General features: G+C 40.4%; 2 protein-coding genes across 7 annotated transcripts; one reads left to right on the forward strand and one right to left on the reverse strand.

The window, feature by feature from the left end:
* Window positions 1-2,431: 2,431 nt before the first annotated feature.
* Window positions 2,432-9,766, reverse strand: afg1la (AFG1 like ATPase a). Of its 3 annotated transcripts, none has more exons than XM_070547068.1 (13): window positions 9,637-9,766; window positions 9,119-9,327; window positions 8,911-8,962; window positions 8,733-8,834; window positions 8,351-8,481; window positions 8,181-8,280; window positions 5,692-5,750; window positions 5,520-5,602; window positions 5,362-5,432; window positions 5,175-5,275; window positions 4,140-4,280; window positions 3,956-4,066; window positions 2,432-3,028 (listed from the first exon to the last, which is right to left on the reverse strand). In XM_070547068.1, the coding sequence occupies exons 1-13, from the start codon at window positions 9,761-9,763 to the stop codon at window positions 2,894-2,896; spliced, it is 1,422 nt and encodes a 473-aa protein (XP_070403169.1). In that variant the 5' UTR covers window positions 9,764-9,766; the 3' UTR covers window positions 2,432-2,893. The 3 variants fall into 3 exon arrangements, 2 of the variants coding, with proteins under 2 accessions (XP_070403169.1, XP_070403170.1); XR_011517252.1 differs by having other exon boundaries at window positions 2,890-3,028; window positions 3,956-4,080; XM_070547069.1 differs by lacking the exon at window positions 2,432-3,028 and having other exon boundaries at window positions 3,906-4,080.
* On the forward strand, window positions 9,272-15,787 carry scml4 (Scm polycomb group protein like 4). 4 transcript variants are annotated; one of them, XM_070547066.1, is made up of 9 exons: window positions 9,272-9,343; window positions 10,924-10,980; window positions 11,738-11,974; window positions 12,094-12,223; window positions 12,466-12,690; window positions 12,822-12,983; window positions 13,065-13,274; window positions 13,347-13,492; window positions 13,571-15,787. In XM_070547066.1, the coding sequence occupies exons 2-9, from the start codon at window positions 10,978-10,980 to the stop codon at window positions 13,694-13,696; spliced, it is 1,239 nt and encodes a 412-aa protein (XP_070403167.1). In that variant the 5' UTR covers window positions 9,272-9,343; window positions 10,924-10,977; the 3' UTR covers window positions 13,697-15,787. The 4 variants fall into 4 exon arrangements, with proteins under 4 accessions (XP_070403167.1, XP_070403165.1, XP_070403166.1 ...); XM_070547064.1 differs by lacking the exon at window positions 9,272-9,343 and having other exon boundaries at window positions 10,137-10,980; XM_070547065.1 differs by lacking the exon at window positions 9,272-9,343 and having other exon boundaries at window positions 10,180-10,980; window positions 12,466-12,666.
* The last annotated feature ends 416 nt before the right edge of the window (window positions 15,788-16,203 follow it).

The raw sequence follows: 16,203 nt of genomic DNA on the forward strand, positions 1-16,203 counted from the left end.
ATGTCAATGATCTCAGGACAGGGACCATGGTCACCAAGAAAGAAAGTAGGTAACACACAATGCAGAGAAGCACTGAAATCCTAAAGTGGCAGCTCAAGAAAGATCAGGCCCATTTGGAGTTTGCCACTAAACTTCTAATGATTCAGACGACGAGGACTGGGTGAAAGTGTTGTTGGATGAAACCAAAATCAATCTCCTTGGATCAACTCAACTCGCCGTGTTTGGAGGAGGAGGATGAATACTGCCTATGGGAACATTTTGCTTTGGCATTTTTACCACTCGGCCAGGGCACCAGTAACTGTGACAATGGTCTAAAACACATAGCCAAGGTAACCAAAGGATTGGGGCATTGGAGATGTGTAAAAACTCAGCCAACCACAGGACATGTCTGACCCGTGGGCTTGCCACCACGTCTGCAAAGGGATCAGATTAAATTTCATTAATGAAAATGCAAATCAATAACCTTTTGATGCATTGAGGTATGGGTCTCTGATTAAACTATCATTCTACTGAAACATATAAGGCAATCATTTCTTTGTTAATGGGCAAACTTACATTTTCAGCTCATTTACCTCTTGTGTATTTATCCTTTTTTCATAATTGTTACATTTTTTAATGTGAACTGAAAAACTTGACCCAAACCTTATTTCCCAGCAGAGCTTCCTAAATCACATCCCACGTTACTAAAGTAAAATGCTTTGACTTAATGAGTCGCTTCACCCTGAACGCCTCAGTGCGTCACCAGCGCAAGCACTCCAGTGACTGCACAAGTGGTGTGTGTCTGTGGCAAACATTACGAGTGTAGGAAACAGCTGGAGAGATTTATGACATAATGCGGGAACAATCAGCTAGCTCATCTTAAACAGGAACTAATCACATGAGCTGGTTGTAGAGGAGTAGGAAGGAGTCAAGGTCTATTTCTATCCAGGGAGAAAAGGAGGACTCTGGATTTGTGGGCGTTTCTCTGGACTAGTAATAAAACATGAAGGCTGTTTATGAGAAAGATCATTTTTGACACTTTTGGGCAAAGCTTGGGTCTCTCTGTACTTGCAGCTAAATGTTGCATAATCTTCTGTAAGTCTATGGAGGAGAGAGGTTTTCTTCACTGCCATCTGTTGGGACAGCAGCATCAGAGCAGGCTCAGCACAATGATGCAAAAGGCTGTTTCTGTGCTGGGGACTGCTCCAGCATCTCAGATCAAGTAAGATCTTCAGTCAGAGGCTACACCAGCTTCAGGAGTCTTCTATCAGCAGTCACATAACTAATAAACGTCACTTTTAAATGCACCCAAACTATAATAATAACTCTACCATGCCTTAACAATAACGTGCTGTTTATAATCATATGCCATAAAGCAGGGGTGTTCAATTCCGGTCCTCGAGGTCCAGTGTCCAGCACGTTTTAGTTTTAACTCTGTTTCAACACACCTGATTTCAATCAGCAGGTGATTAAAAGGCTTCTGCAGAGCCTGATGAGCTGCTGCAAGGTGATCCAAGTGTGTTGAATCAGAGAAACCACTAAAACATGCTGGATACTGGACTTCAAGGACCGGAATTGAATACCCCTGCCATAAAGGAATGTTTGGGCCATTTTCAAAGGTATTTTCATCAAAAGTATATAATCAGCTTCCTGAGTTAAGTTTGGAGAACTAATGAGCTAAAGGCTAGTCTGATGTTATATATTTAATATGTTATATTTTGTCACTTCTGGAAAATACAAAAATGGAGCTGCGAGTGGGGATTTGAAGTTTGGGGCAGATAATTGACACACATCAAAGTCTGAGCTAATGCAGCTGAGCTAACCAATGCTAACAGAGGTTGGCTGGCGCTTTTAGCCAGAAAATAGCAGTTGAGTGACCCCGCTACCCGTTTCCAGGCCACAACACGTGAGGCTGAGGCCTTCCCGGAGCATGCAGGGGGCCAAGTCGCTAGCACTGCTACCTGTCAAAGGACACTCCCTTCAAGCTTTACTAACATCTAAATGGATAAGTTACAAAAAAAAAATTAAAATAAAAAATCACTTCCTCAGAGTCTAGTTAAACATAACACTGTGCTGTCACTGTCAGTTTTATTTTCATAACGAATTATGTTTCGGAACGGGACTTTTTACATCTTCTAAAGCTCCTTTTCAATTTCATAAAACATTTAGTTGATTTGGCCACTTTTTTAGTTCTTGAACTTTCCTTTGTGTCTGTTTTTTTATAATTATAATAAATAGAAAACATATCACTTAAAAAGTACATGTAACCATCTGTTTGCACCACAAACACTTCATACAGAAAATTAATCTCTTAGGTGTTTGTCGCTCTCACCTCCCACTCACTTTGGCTTTTGTGTTTATGAGTTTGCGTACAGCGTTTGGCTTAAATAGGAAACTTTAAGAAAACAACTAAAAATAAAACATTAAACAGGAAGGTCATCTTCAACAGGTCTAGATGTGTGAATTGTTTCACCTTTTAATATGGAAATATATTTCCAGGTAGTGCAAATGAATAAAAATCCACTTGGATCCCAAATTCAGTTAAAAATAATTTACAGCTCATGATGAAGTTTTTTATAACTGTAAATGAGATCAGGAAGCACCATCACAAGTCCTTAATTCAAACTGTTTAAATATTTCAGAAAATAATAAATTAAGAAAACTTGGACCTCAACTGGATGTTAAAAGTAATGACACCTCAGAGTTCAATTTTAAAATGATCCATAAAGTGCAAAAGCTGCAATAAACTAATAAATGGTCTCGCAGTAATTAATAATAATAAATACTCTGAACAGCGTCTGAATGTTCCGTCTAACAGTTCCATCAGCGCTGAGCTGCAGAAGTAAGCTGGCGTAGTCTGGGGTGTTGTTTTTGGCAGGTAGTTTATGAAGTCGAGCGGCTCCCTTTCCAGGTGTTATACTTGTTTTATGCTTCTGTCCCCCCCCAACCAGTAATCTTCTGTCTGCATCTCTGTGAGGCGAGACACCGTCCTCTGGAAGGCAAACTTCTCTTCTTCCCCGCTGAAAATGGACAAAGAGCTAGCTTCTTCCTGTGGGGGAGAAAATGTCCAAATTCAGGGGCTGCATCCTTCCACGGCTGCTTCTGAAGACAAATGACTTCACAGTGAAATGACAAGTATGATTAAATCCAAAGGCTCCTTCAGATGTTTCCTTTTTTACCTGAATTTCAAGATATGTTGAATCCTTAGTGGTCCCTCCCATCCTAGGATTCACATTGGGTCAACCAAAAGATTTTTGTTCTTGTAGCAATGGCGGACGCAGCAGTACAGGATTACAGTTAATGTAATAATATACATGTAAGTATATTAAAGGAGACATGTCTAACTTTTTACAGTGTTATAATAATACTATGGTTAATAAGCTCAGCCAATCGAAAACACAAAAATCGGAGTATTTTTCTGGGTTGTGAATGTCCGACCCTCTTCCTGGCACATGAACACACCATCACCAGGTCTGAGGTGAGGGAGTCATGCTGAGGACACGAGACAGGTCTCACATCATTACCAGTTTAGCTCTACTCTTATCAGATTTTAGCTTCTTTTAAATAGGATTCTTGCAGCGGTGCCAACTTTTCATTGTGCTGCTTTTTTTTGCACTCAATAATAAATTTGTTTACTTTTGTTAATTAGTTCTGTGAGAAATAGATTTTCTCGATATACTAATACTAGATGTATTGGGCCCGAAAACCATTTCCCTTTTCTGCACAACAGCCCCGGTTTTCCCCCAGCAGTACGACTGCATAAAGTGTGCTCTTTTCAATTATTTGCACCTAAATTCACAAAAAAGATGAAAAGTCAAAACTGATGGAGCTCTGATGCTCCGCAGCACGTGGCTGAGTCAGCTGACCTGTTACCAGATGCGTGTTCTCAGCTCCACCGGCTGACAGCTGCTTCAATAATTGACGCTTGTTCCTGACAGCTCAGGCTAGGAAAAAAGAACAGAGCTGCACTTCTCACCCTTTTCAGCCCCAGGTCATCCATCAGAATGTGGCTCTCGTCATGACTGTGATCCCCGTCGTGCACGAAAAGATCCTCCAGCGGGTGATCTGCCAGAATCACCACGCGCACCTGAACCAGGAGGACTGTTTAACCGTCACACAAAAGAATGTTTCCAGTTTAGAAACAAATGACCGCAGCGTACCTTGTGCTCGTAGAGGGCGTCCACCAAAGTTATGAGCCGCCTGGCCTGAGTTTTCTTATTCAGCGTCAGTAGAGGAATGTGTCGAATAAAGACTGTATCAAACAGTCGGGACATTTCCAGGTAATCGCTGGCCCCTAAAGGCTGGAAGGATTTTATTTCAGCTTAATTATTCATCTCTGTTTTACATCGGTAGCTTTTACTTCATGTTTACAATAAAAACACGGGATGCAATTTGTAAAATCAAACAGTCTTACCTTAACAGCACTATTTTGAGTTATCATTAAGTCATATTCTCACCATCTTATTCATGCTTTTATAAATGTTAAAATTCCTAACTAAATATTTAGTTAGCAAGATAAATATTTAAGTCAGACCTAAATATTTAGTTTGTAAAATAAATATTTTATTTACTGACCTAAATATTTAATTTGAAGCTAAATATTTAGTTTGTAAACTAAATATTTAGCTTCAAATTCAATATTTAGTTAGTAAATTAAATATTTAGTTAGCAACCTAAATATTTAATTTGTGGTAACATATTTATTTAACAAACTAAATATTTTGGCCTGATGTTAAATATTTAGTTTGTTAAATAAATATTTAGCTTCAAATTCAATATTTTGTTAGTAAATTAAATATTTAGTTAGCAAGATAAATATTTAATTTGTGGTTAAATATTTACCTTATAGTTTATTTTTTTTTTATAGTTTCTAAAATAATTATGTAACTCTAAATTAAATATTTACCTTGCTTACAAAAATTTTAGTCAGGATCTTTACCATTTATAAATGTATGAATAACGTATGACTTTGAAAAATAAACTCTCATTTTGTTCTCTAATGATAGGCTAAACCACCCAAAATATGGTTTTTAATTTATGACTATTTGACTTTAAAAAGTTAACAAAGGTATATTTGTATTTTAAGGATGCATTGAAGCAAACTAGATACTAATTAACCATTCATCTTTAATTTTGACACAGTTAAAGTATAAAATTCCATCAGACCAGGAGTTTTCATGTAAATGGAGACTTACTCGATCACAAAGCTCCTCAAATGTACAATCAGCGATCGTCCCACACACTTTGCTCAGACGAACTTTACGATTATGAACATTTAAAACTCTTGGTCGTGTTACTGCAGAAAAAAAATTTCAATAAATCATTTTTATGGAAAAGCCTTTAGACTTCAGAAAGAGAAATGTTCTTTATATTTTTACTTACTGTCATTTTGTTTAAAAGCCAACTCGTCAAACATCTTATCTAGTGTTGTTTCTACAGCCGGCTCACTGGAGCTGCAAAGAATAAAGGACAGATCATGAATCAGAAGAGAAACATATGCATTAAATTGAACTGTGTTATTTATATCAAGCATCTCTTACAGAAAGTAGAGTTTCCCAGCTGAGGGACGATTCCTTTTGCGGTAATCAATCCCAGAATCAAGGCGAAGAGTTTGGCAATATTTCTGCACATAGAAGATTATATTTTTCAGACAATTTAATAAGCTCAGCACATGACAGCAAAAAAAAAAACAACTAAAGTTTTATTTCTCACCTGCAACACAGCAATAAAAGGCACAAAGTTGACTCTCTGGAGTCCGTTTTTATACAAGTCTGAAAGAAATATAAATGAAACATTTGTAATATTTGCTGCAGATCCTAATTAAGAGTTTAATTAAAGTGTGAAACTAATCTAAATATGGTAATTACAGATAATATCGCTTTTACAGAAATATAAAACAACAGCTTAGTTTTGCAGATAGTTAGTCATAAAATAGGTTTGATTGTGGAAAAAAAACAACAATCAATATTATTTGGTTAATACTGACATTATGACTATTTAAAGGGGACGTGCATGACTATTTTTCTTAAAGAGTAAGTCACCCCCAAATCAACTTGTTATACTGATGCACAGTAGAAGTGAGTGTCTAATAGTGCTGTAGATATATGGTCATTAGTTTGGCCTTTTAGTACATCTTCTTTAAAATATAACATTTCTGCCTAAAATTCAGCACCTTCATCAGGTTAAAAGTCTGCACTACATTTGAATTGGAATCAGCTGTTGCTATTGGCCAAGCGGTACCCTGTGACATCACTGGTACCATATGACGCTCTTGCACTGATATCGAGTCCCCTCACGACTTAATAAGAAATTATACAGCTCAAGACTGCTCACCTCCTTCAAAACACTATCCTATTGCTCGTCTCTTTACTCTGGGGAAGGAGGTGGAGCGAAATCCTACAGACTATGAAGTGTTCTCCGACTAAAAGGGATGTGTGTGCGCTTGTTAATGGCTCGTTTCTCCAATGGTGCTGTCTGTCACTGTCACAGCGTCATCCTCACGGTCTGCCAGGCAAGCCTCCTTTTGGCACATTTTTCAAACAGGAGGTGCTAGTGGAGTAAAACTCTGGTGGGGGGTGACTTGCTCTTTAAATATAAAAGTTCTATGGTTAATCCAAAACACGTTAATACATTTCTTTGTACTAAATCCTTCTCACATAAAACGATTTCAGCTGTACCTTCCAGAATGAGCGTTTCAGGGATTTATCACTTTAAGAAAACAAGCTGAAGCTGGCCCCGCCCACCCATCACACACTCAGGCTACTATAGGCTGAGAAGCTACAGTACCTAAGAAGGCCTCAGAGTAGAGCTGCTGCTGCTCCTCCAGCAGCAGCTCCCTCTTGCACGAGACAGGTGGTTCTATACTAATTTCCCCATTTGTGACATCACAAATAGAGACTTTTTGAAATGGCTTGTTTTAGGCCCATACTTCTTAAAACCAAACACTGACAGAAAAAGGATGGATGGATTTTTTTATGTCAGAAGTGTTTATAGAGGTAGCAGAGACCCACATGGCAGCAAAAGGTGACTTTGCATAATTTGTCTCTTTTAAATCACTGATTGAATCTGATCCCTCTTGAAATGAACACACCAGTAACACTGTAGTGCTGCTCGCCAAAATGAGAGCCTCACTTGATGCCACTATGCACAACATGACTATGGGGGGCACTAGAATATATTATGACCTGTGTTCCTTTTTACCGTTTTAAAATTAGAAACAATCAAAAAACAGTGCACAAATCTTTTATAGCAGGCATTTTCTGTTTATCTAAAGCCAAAATATAATAATCCAGACCAGTTCACATTTTAGGGAGACTTCAATTTTTGTCAGCATTGGTGGTTAAAATTTAGAGTGGAAATAAGAGACCAAAATTTTATTTTATCATATTGGAATCAATTTTAAATTAAATACTTAACATCAGAGTTATTTAGGGTGGGAATAAAATATTTTGTAATATTTAGACATTTTGTCAGAAACTAGAACTGTATGCAAATATAGCGCTGGATTCCATAAACAGGTGATGTGGGAGTCATAATTTACCGTATTTTCCGGACTATAAGCCGCTACTTTTTCCCACGCTTTGAACCATGCGGATGAGCTGCGACTTTAGTCAACCAGAAAGGATGGATGCTGGAAAGTCTAATGAAGGAATGGTTAAAGGGGTGCTACGAAAAGCGCCCAGGAGGATTTCTTTCACAGTAAAACGGCGCTGCTTGTTTTCCCAGCTTCACCCCGGGATGACGACAGCAACACGGAGAGCGACACTGACATCGCCACAGAAAAGGTATGTGACGAAGCTCTTCTGAGGCTGTTCAACTCAGACACTGAAGAAGATGACTTCAGTGGTTTCAGTGCGCAGGAGGACGATGAATAAACTAATCAATAACTTTTCTGTTTTGTTTGATAATGATCAGTTCAGTTATGTTCAGTTAAACTACGTTTTCTATTCAGTAGATATCTGCGGCTTTTAGCCCGGTGCGGCTTATATTGAGGTGCGCTCTATAGTCCGGAAATTACCGTAGTTTTTGACTCCCGTTCTGTCTTCTTCATTGGCTTTGACTTTTAAAAACGCAACAAGACTCACGTCATTCATAAGGAGTGAGGAAATAAGAGCATGCTTGCTAAGAAAATTGTGACAAAAGCATGCTTTGTGACCTTCTCAGGTGGATAGAAGACACAGATCATAACACTCACTCATTACCTTCAGGGGGACGGTTCGATGTTGCCACGACAACAACTCCGTTCAGAAACAGATTCTCAAAAAGCTGCTTGAGAATCATGGCGTCAGCGATATCCGTCACCTGAAAGGAGTGTTAAATAAAATCAGCTCCGTTTATGGCTGAGGTTAAAGGCTTCAGAGACAAAAAGTACCTGAAACTCATCGAAGCACAGCAGAGCAGCCTCCTCGCTGATCTCCTCGGCAATGGGAGCAATGGGGTCATAAGATTTGGCCATTTTACCCGCCTTCCTCTTGGGCATGCTCTGTTTCAGCCGATGGATCCCTGTAGAAAAAAATCACATATGATTTCTGAATGAAAATAAACACACAAGCCTAAACAAGCACAGGGAGAACTAGTCAGCTTAAACTGGAAATGTGTTGCATCCTCCTGCATCCTGAACAAAACTCATTTATTCACAATCCTCCTGTTCCTTTTCCAAAACCTCCTGTGACCTGGAGAAAAACAAGCTCCAAAAATGAAAACAATTCGCTCGAGATTCACTGAAAGAGGACGGCACAAGGAACCATACTCACGCTTGTGCACGTCCAACATGAAACCGTGGAAGTGGACCCGTTTCTTCTTTTCTGTCTCTACATATGAATAAAACATGTCCATCACCATCGTTTTGCCTGTGCCTGGAAAACAAAATAAACCATGATAGTCGGGTACATTTAACTAAGTAAAACCTTCACACGAGGAACTTTCTCTCACCAACATCACCGTAGATGTAGTATCCCTTAGGAGGCTTTGGTTTGGTGAAAAACTAAAAGAGACACGTGAGAATTTAGATTTCTAAAAGTTTAATAAAGAAGACAATATTTCTATATTGAAATCTGGCAATGATGATTTGTTTCAGACTGAAATTCAGCACAAATTCTTGGTATTTAAATGTTTGAGATGAGAAAAGCTGTCTGTTTACTCTGGAGAAGATGGATGTGGGTGAGTTTCTGTATCCTCTCAGGGTTTTGTGAAGCTGGTCCAATTTGAGCAGAACCGCTCTCTGATGATCGTCCTCCCGCAGGGTCCCGGTTCGGATTAACCCGTTGTAGTGATCCAGAGGACCGCTGAACCCGGCGGCGTCGACACCGCTCTCCTGCTCCTCCGGCTGTCCGACTGGACCCGAATAACCTGAAACACCGACACGGTACGTTAGCTCTAGAGGGCTTTTAGGAGAGCTTACCGCTAAAACACATGGATGATTGCGATATCAGACGTCTAAAGGTTAGTTAGATAAACAGACTGACGGAGCAAACAACGGCCTGAATCTCGGGTAACTGTGCAAAAGCTTCAAACTACATGTTTTGTGTGGAATAAGCGTAGGGAAAGTATCACCGTTTAGTTATCGTTTAGTAACAATCGGAGTAATTCAAGTTTTCGGTTGAATTTTACATAAAATATCATTAAAACCAGTTTGAACTCGCTCTTAACGCGTCTCACCGCGCCTGCAGAACTCTGTCAACGACTTTCGTAGGTTTCTGGACCACATTTGCTCCCGTAAAAGCGACCTAAAGCCCGGCAAAGCTGAGGGTGACATCTTCACAGACAGCGGTACGCACGCCGCCATCTTGGATTCAAAAATGTCCATAAAACTTTATCAGAAAAGCAATGACAAACAAAACACCGGAAGAGTAGTACTGGATTCACCAGAAGGGTGCAGTGTCATAATGATCTGAAAATTAAACACGAATTAATGCAATTTAATTATTTAGGGTGGAACATTGCAAATGAACAAATAAATGCCATATTAGAAAATAAAAAAAAAATCTCTACAACAGTTTATTAAGACTTTTAGAACAAATATTTTTCTCTACTGTTTCAAAGGAACAGCAGCAGGAACCTTGTGCTTTGCAGACATGCAGGACAGAAGTTGTTATGACGGCTGTACCCCGGTAGCAAGGTCACGGAGCAGTATGTTTTCTGGTTTGGAGACCAGACATTTAACCTGTGGCAGATGAAGCAGGCTGTGGACAGTGGTCTTAACCTTAGCATTTGACGGTCTTCTCCAATGCTACAGCAGTAATAAAAATAATACACAATCGTAATATATTCGTTTGAGGAAATCAATACATTAATACCCCAATTTGTTATTATTTTACCCAAATTATAAAAATAATTTTATTGAGTCGATGGCTTTCATCTGAGGGAAACACTGAAATGAACTAATTTCATGATTACAATGAGAAACAGAGGTCGGGTTACAGACATTGTTTATTATCATAATTAGTTAGATAGTTTGAAAATACAAACACATTTAAATTTGTCATAAAAAACTCACAACAGACTACAATTGAAAGTTTAAAAAGAGCATTGGGGGAGGGGGGGTAAATAACATTTAAAATTACTGTAAAAATAAGCAAATACATTTTTGTTAGTCAGTCAGATTTTGCATTCTTACATAAACATTAATTCAACATGAATTTGAAGCAGATGAACAGAGATTAATTTATAAATGCAAGTTTAATATCTTCTCCTGCAGCAGCACTGAGACAGAGCTGCAGACAAAACATGGCACACAACTGTCAGGGCTTACAGGCTTGTTTCCATGACAACAGAAGAGCCCCTCACCCTCCCTCTCTCCTTAATGCACACACACACAGACACGCTATCACTCTCTCACTGTCTGTCAGTGTCTGTTTGTACACACAGGCGCACACACACACACACATACAGAATTACAGTGGAATCCGCCTTGCTTTCTCATATGTGCTCTGCTATTGGAGGCAGGGAGGAAACACAACGCAGAGTGTAGGGATCCTCTACATCTCCACATCTGCTTGGATGGTGAGTGCAGCCGCTGATCGATCATTGCTTGTTTACATGCTCTATCCTTTGACTAACCTCCTCACAATGTATTTGGAAACCCAACCTGCAGGGTTGTTAGTGTGTGTGCGCAGCTGGAACACATTCCTCGCTCCTTTTGTGCCTTTTCCCTTTAAGGTTAGGGTGGACGCTGTCATCATAATGGTAATTCATAGCTGGGTAGCCATGGTGAAGTCGATTTCCCCCCCTTCCTCTGCCACTGCTGAATGCATTAGTCTAATGAGATGTCTGCAGCTTGTGTGCCAAGCAGCAGCAGCAGTAGCAGTGTGTTCAAAAAAGGAACAAGGAAAAAGCCGCATACAGCCAAAGCAAGATGGCTTTTTCTGCATTGTGGGGGATTTAAAGAAGCCTACTGGCCTCTGAGATCCAAAACAAAAGGTCTTGGCTTTTGGGCTTTCACAGTAGAAGACAGCAGGTAACAGTCACCTCCTTCCTCTATCAGGTTTATTCATCTGTGCAGGATGGAGGAGCTGTTTCCTGGTCATGTATGATTGCTCTTTGTGTTGTTATTCTGCTAAATGTTGCTTTATAAACAGATTAACAATGTGCATTTTGCTAGCTTTTAAATGCTGCTGCCATACACCGTTCAGCTCCAAATTAATGCTAATGCAGCTCTCTTGGATGCACCACCCAGAGAGCTGAGGACTAACATCCGAGTGGAGTGCAGGTGTAAATGTACTCCTCTCTAGCTAAGTAAATGTTGTGTTTTTGTCTCCAGCTCCAGATGAGTGTACCTGCCGCAGCAGCACAGAAGTCAGACAGCAACAACGGCGACATGCAGTCAGCTGCAGTGGCTCCATCTTTTATCCCCAGTCAGACGGGGAAGGTGCCGGGCAGGAAGAGAGGGAGGCCCCCCCTCCGCAGTGTCGCCAAAATGGATTTCCAAAATCATTACCCCGAGTCACTCCCTCTGCTCAAAGTGCCGAAGAAGAGGGGGAGAAAGCCGGGCTTCAAGGTCAGCACACTCTGGTCATGTTTAAAAATGCATGTGTGCACAGGCGCATCAGAGCAGCCCTGTTTAGCTGCAGAATCACCTATATAAATACCCCAATGCAAGTTATTGCTGCTCCACAGCTCAAACCCAGGATGGTGATGACACCTTTGGCCATTTCGCCACCCAGCAGCACCCCAGAGCCCGACATGAGCTCCATTCCTCAGGATGCTGCCACCATCCCCCACTCCGCCACACCCCAGGTGCTCACAGGTAAAAAGCAGGATTAGAAAGTGTAGACGGTGACTCTCAGCCACTACCATGCCAAATTTGAACTCAAAATCTGCAAAATGCACTGAGTTGTGGCCATTTTTGTGTTGTATTATGTCAGCTGGTTCAGGTGGCCATCTTGGGTAAAAACATTATGGTCTGCCTTTTGCTTTTCAGCAGCAGAAATCCAAATTTGTACCTAACCTGTCACCTTTTATCATCCGTCTCTTGGTTCCCTGCTCCAGTCTGTATCTACATCAACAAGCAGGCCAACATGGGCCCCAACCTGGACAGGAAGAAGATCCAGCAGCTCCCGGATCACTTCGGACCAGACAGGCCCTCCGTGGTGCTGCAGCAGGCCGTCCAGGGCTGCATCGACAGTGCCTTCCAGCAGAAAACCGTCTTCACCCTCCTCACACAAGGCTACGGGGGAGAAAAAATATCAGGTGTTGTACCAAGACCTCACTCAGGTGTTATTCTCTCTTTAATAACCTTTTTTAACATTTAAATTGAGTGTTTAGGAATGAGAAAAAGCAAAAGAAGCTTAACTATCTGGTTTGTGAGAAACAAAATGTAATCTGCTGTAGTTTTGCTCCTCCAGCCACCTTTGATGGGAAGCAGCATCTTCTCAGCCTCCCCGTGGTGAACAGCATCGACTATGTGCTTCGTTTTCTCAAGAAGCTCTGCCGCAGCTTGCACTGTGAAAACCTCTTCAGTGATCAGCCCATTAGTCAGCGCAGCGGTGGATCCTACCAGTCAGACGGTATCAGGACCAGAAGTTGCAAACACAGAAATTGAATTTACACCGATTCAGCCCTGATGGAAGTCTCTGTCTTGTGTTTAGCTGAAGCGTCCATGACTGAGAACTATCACATGGACCAGTTGGACAGCAAACGCTACTCCGTTGATCATGGAGACTCTGCTTTCAGCGCCATCAGCTCGTCCTACACACCAAAGTCCTCCAACGGGTTTCGGGCTTTGCAGCACAGCTCTGTGAGCATGTGCAGACAATCGTCCACCAGCCCAAACTCGTTTCCAGATGGCAACAGGACAGGTGAGGGGTCATCAGAATCTGATATTACACTAAAGCAATCCAAAAATAAAACTAGATCTATTCCCTCTGGAGGTTATAACGTGTCTCCAGAGTCTCAGGAGTCCAAATCTCCACCCAACAAGGACCCAACCACTTGGTCAGTGGAGGACGTCGTCTGGTTCATCAGGGATGCAGACCCTCAGGCCCTCGGACCTCACGCAGACGTCTTCAGGAAACACGTGAGTCCACCGTTTTCTCCTTCCTCCTTGGTCCAGAGCCCACGTGATTCCGACACCAGCTTCTTCTGCTTCTCTCAGGAGATAGACGGAAACGCTTTGTTACTCCTCAAGAGCGACATGATCATGAAGTACCTCGGACTGAAGCTCGGGCCGGCCTTGAAGCTGTGCTTCCACATCGACAAGCTAAAGCAGACGAAGTTCTGAAAGCTGTCCCTCAGAACCCGGCAGAACATTTGAACTGGGTCGGTTCCAGGTCTCCCAGCCTCACGGGGTGTGGCATTTCCTTTAGGGTTCCCAGAAACAAGGTACTTATAAATAAAAGGCAACAATTAACAGTCACTGCTTTAAAGTCAAGTGCAATGATTAAATGTAACTTAGCAGATATTACTTCAGAAATGCATCTGTAACATTACACTTTAAGCCATGAGAAGATTCACTTCTAAACATCAGGCTCTCCAACTGCAGTTTATGTAAAAACATCATTTTAAGGTAATTTTGCATCTTCATGACTAAAGGTGGAAGTTTTGGGTTTTTCGGTGAACATAAACACGCAGTAGTTGTAGTAAAAGGATGTTGTTAGAGGCTGAAAACTGATCATAGAAATGTGAATTTTCTTTAAATGCATGTTTGTGGAGGAATGCTCAGCGGTCAGTATCTTACCTGCAGTAGACAGCGGTCAGAACAATCTCAGAAAATCAGAGCTAACAATACACCATATTAGGTTTTCTTTTTACACTGAACACCAGCGTTAATAATGTTGTTCAGAGTGGGGCGTAAAGAATCCCGAGACTGTGCTGTCTGGATGTGGGGCCGAATGACCGGCCTAGATACAAGCACACTAGCTTTAAAAGCATCAAAAAACTTTTTATAACAGAAAAAAATAGAAAAATGATTTCAACGTGTAAGATACGAAATACGCAAATAAATATAAATAAGCACTTGGAAATATTTATGAGGTATGTTTTCATGATTTTAATAAGGACAGTCTCTATGTCTATATGAAAGGTTCAGACCACCAGGGGGCGGGGCTTGGACGTCAAAATCAGCAAAGTTCATCCTGTTGTTTGTAACCTTTTAGTTTGTTGACATAATTTTGCACAAAAAGGTTTTATCAAAATAACTTTTCAGCTCAGTGAGAAAATGCTGTTTGTGCAAGTTCTGTATACTGCAGCCAGCCAGCAGGCCGCATGTTTTCATTTACCTTCTGGGTTATATTCAGATGCCAGATTATCATTTATGCTAGAACGCTCTCTGGCTGTTAGCTTGATGAGGATTCCTCCCCGATTCTCCAAACCGAGATCACGCCGCCGTCTACTGCAGGTAAGAGGCTGACTACCCACAACTACTCTGCAAAAACCCACTTAAAAACATCTCACCTGTCCCCTTAGGTTTAGGTTTTTGCCTCTAATGGTGACACTTCTCATCTCCCAGACCAGAGGCACTTTCTCTTTTGTTCAATCATCTACTTTTGGAAAAAAAATGTAATTCTTATACAACATATTCCAAAATGTAGCTCATTAAGTTAAAGAAGATCAGGTTTAAAGCTTAACCCCATCATCTGGCAAGAAATGTATTAATAATAATAATAAAAAGTCACTCGTTTATTGACTTGTGTTTAAAAGCTGGAAACATCTATAAATATACAAAAATAATGGTGCATTAAATACAGTTTTGTTTTTGTTGTTTTAAATCACTTTGATACTTTTTTCACAATTGTATAAAAAATACCAAATCTAACTTTTTTTAAATATTTAAACAGTAAAATAAAACAACAACTAAAAAAGGCTCTTGTGTAAAAATACAGTTTTAAAAAAGGAAACATGGCTGTTAGTGTTACTATGTGATTATGAATCAGTATGCAAGATCGTTATGAACCAGTCTGGTCATCTTTCATGCATCTCACTTTCTGTATTCCTGTTTGAATTACGCATCGGTGCTGATACAGAAGTTACCAAAACGAATAGCTGAAGTCAACATGGAGAAACTGTTAATGTTTATTTGAATGGTTATATAATATATTGCTTTTCTAAACTAATTTAATGTACAGTATGCATCCTTTTGTAATCAATTAACCTTTGTACGTGAATGCTTCCACGTAAGACATGGCTGGTGAGCTTAAATAGAGGCATTTTATTTTGAAAATTCCCACAAAGAAGCATTTTAGAAAGGATTGGTGCTCTCCACTGGTGCTAAACATGATCTCCGTAGTTACCTATTTGCTTTTTGTGTTTGTGCGATCTGCAGGGATCTTATGTGTGTGCTGTACTGTGAGCATTAAATCAAGACGTAACCAGAGGTGTCTGCCTTGACTTGTCATTTCAAAGCTGCTGCTTTCTGAATGGATCCAGGTTTGTGTTTGGATCCGAAGGTCCCTTTGGCTCAGAGCCTCATCTGTTCTTTAACACTTAAAAGTCAACACAGATGACCCATATTTGTAGCACTCACATGGTTGTCCAGGGACCTTCATATGGTTCCACATGGGATTCTCCAGGGTCCAGATTAATCAGAATCACATTCACCTCACAGCTGGTTTACCTGCAGCAGAGTAACACGTGGTCTACTCGATGGTTCTGGCCTCTTTCACCAAATTTATTCTCATGTACATTTCCAAACTATGACTTCAAAGACAAAATATCCAAAAAGAAAAGGACTGGTGACAGAAATAAAGAATACTAGAGCTATCATGTCCATGCCAGATCGTTAAAGATGTA

Source organism: Nothobranchius furzeri, chromosome 18, assembly GCF_043380555.1.
Source record: "Nothobranchius furzeri strain GRZ-AD chromosome 18, NfurGRZ-RIMD1, whole genome shotgun sequence".
Classification (NCBI taxonomy): domain Eukaryota; kingdom Metazoa; phylum Chordata; class Actinopteri; order Cyprinodontiformes; family Nothobranchiidae; genus Nothobranchius; species Nothobranchius furzeri.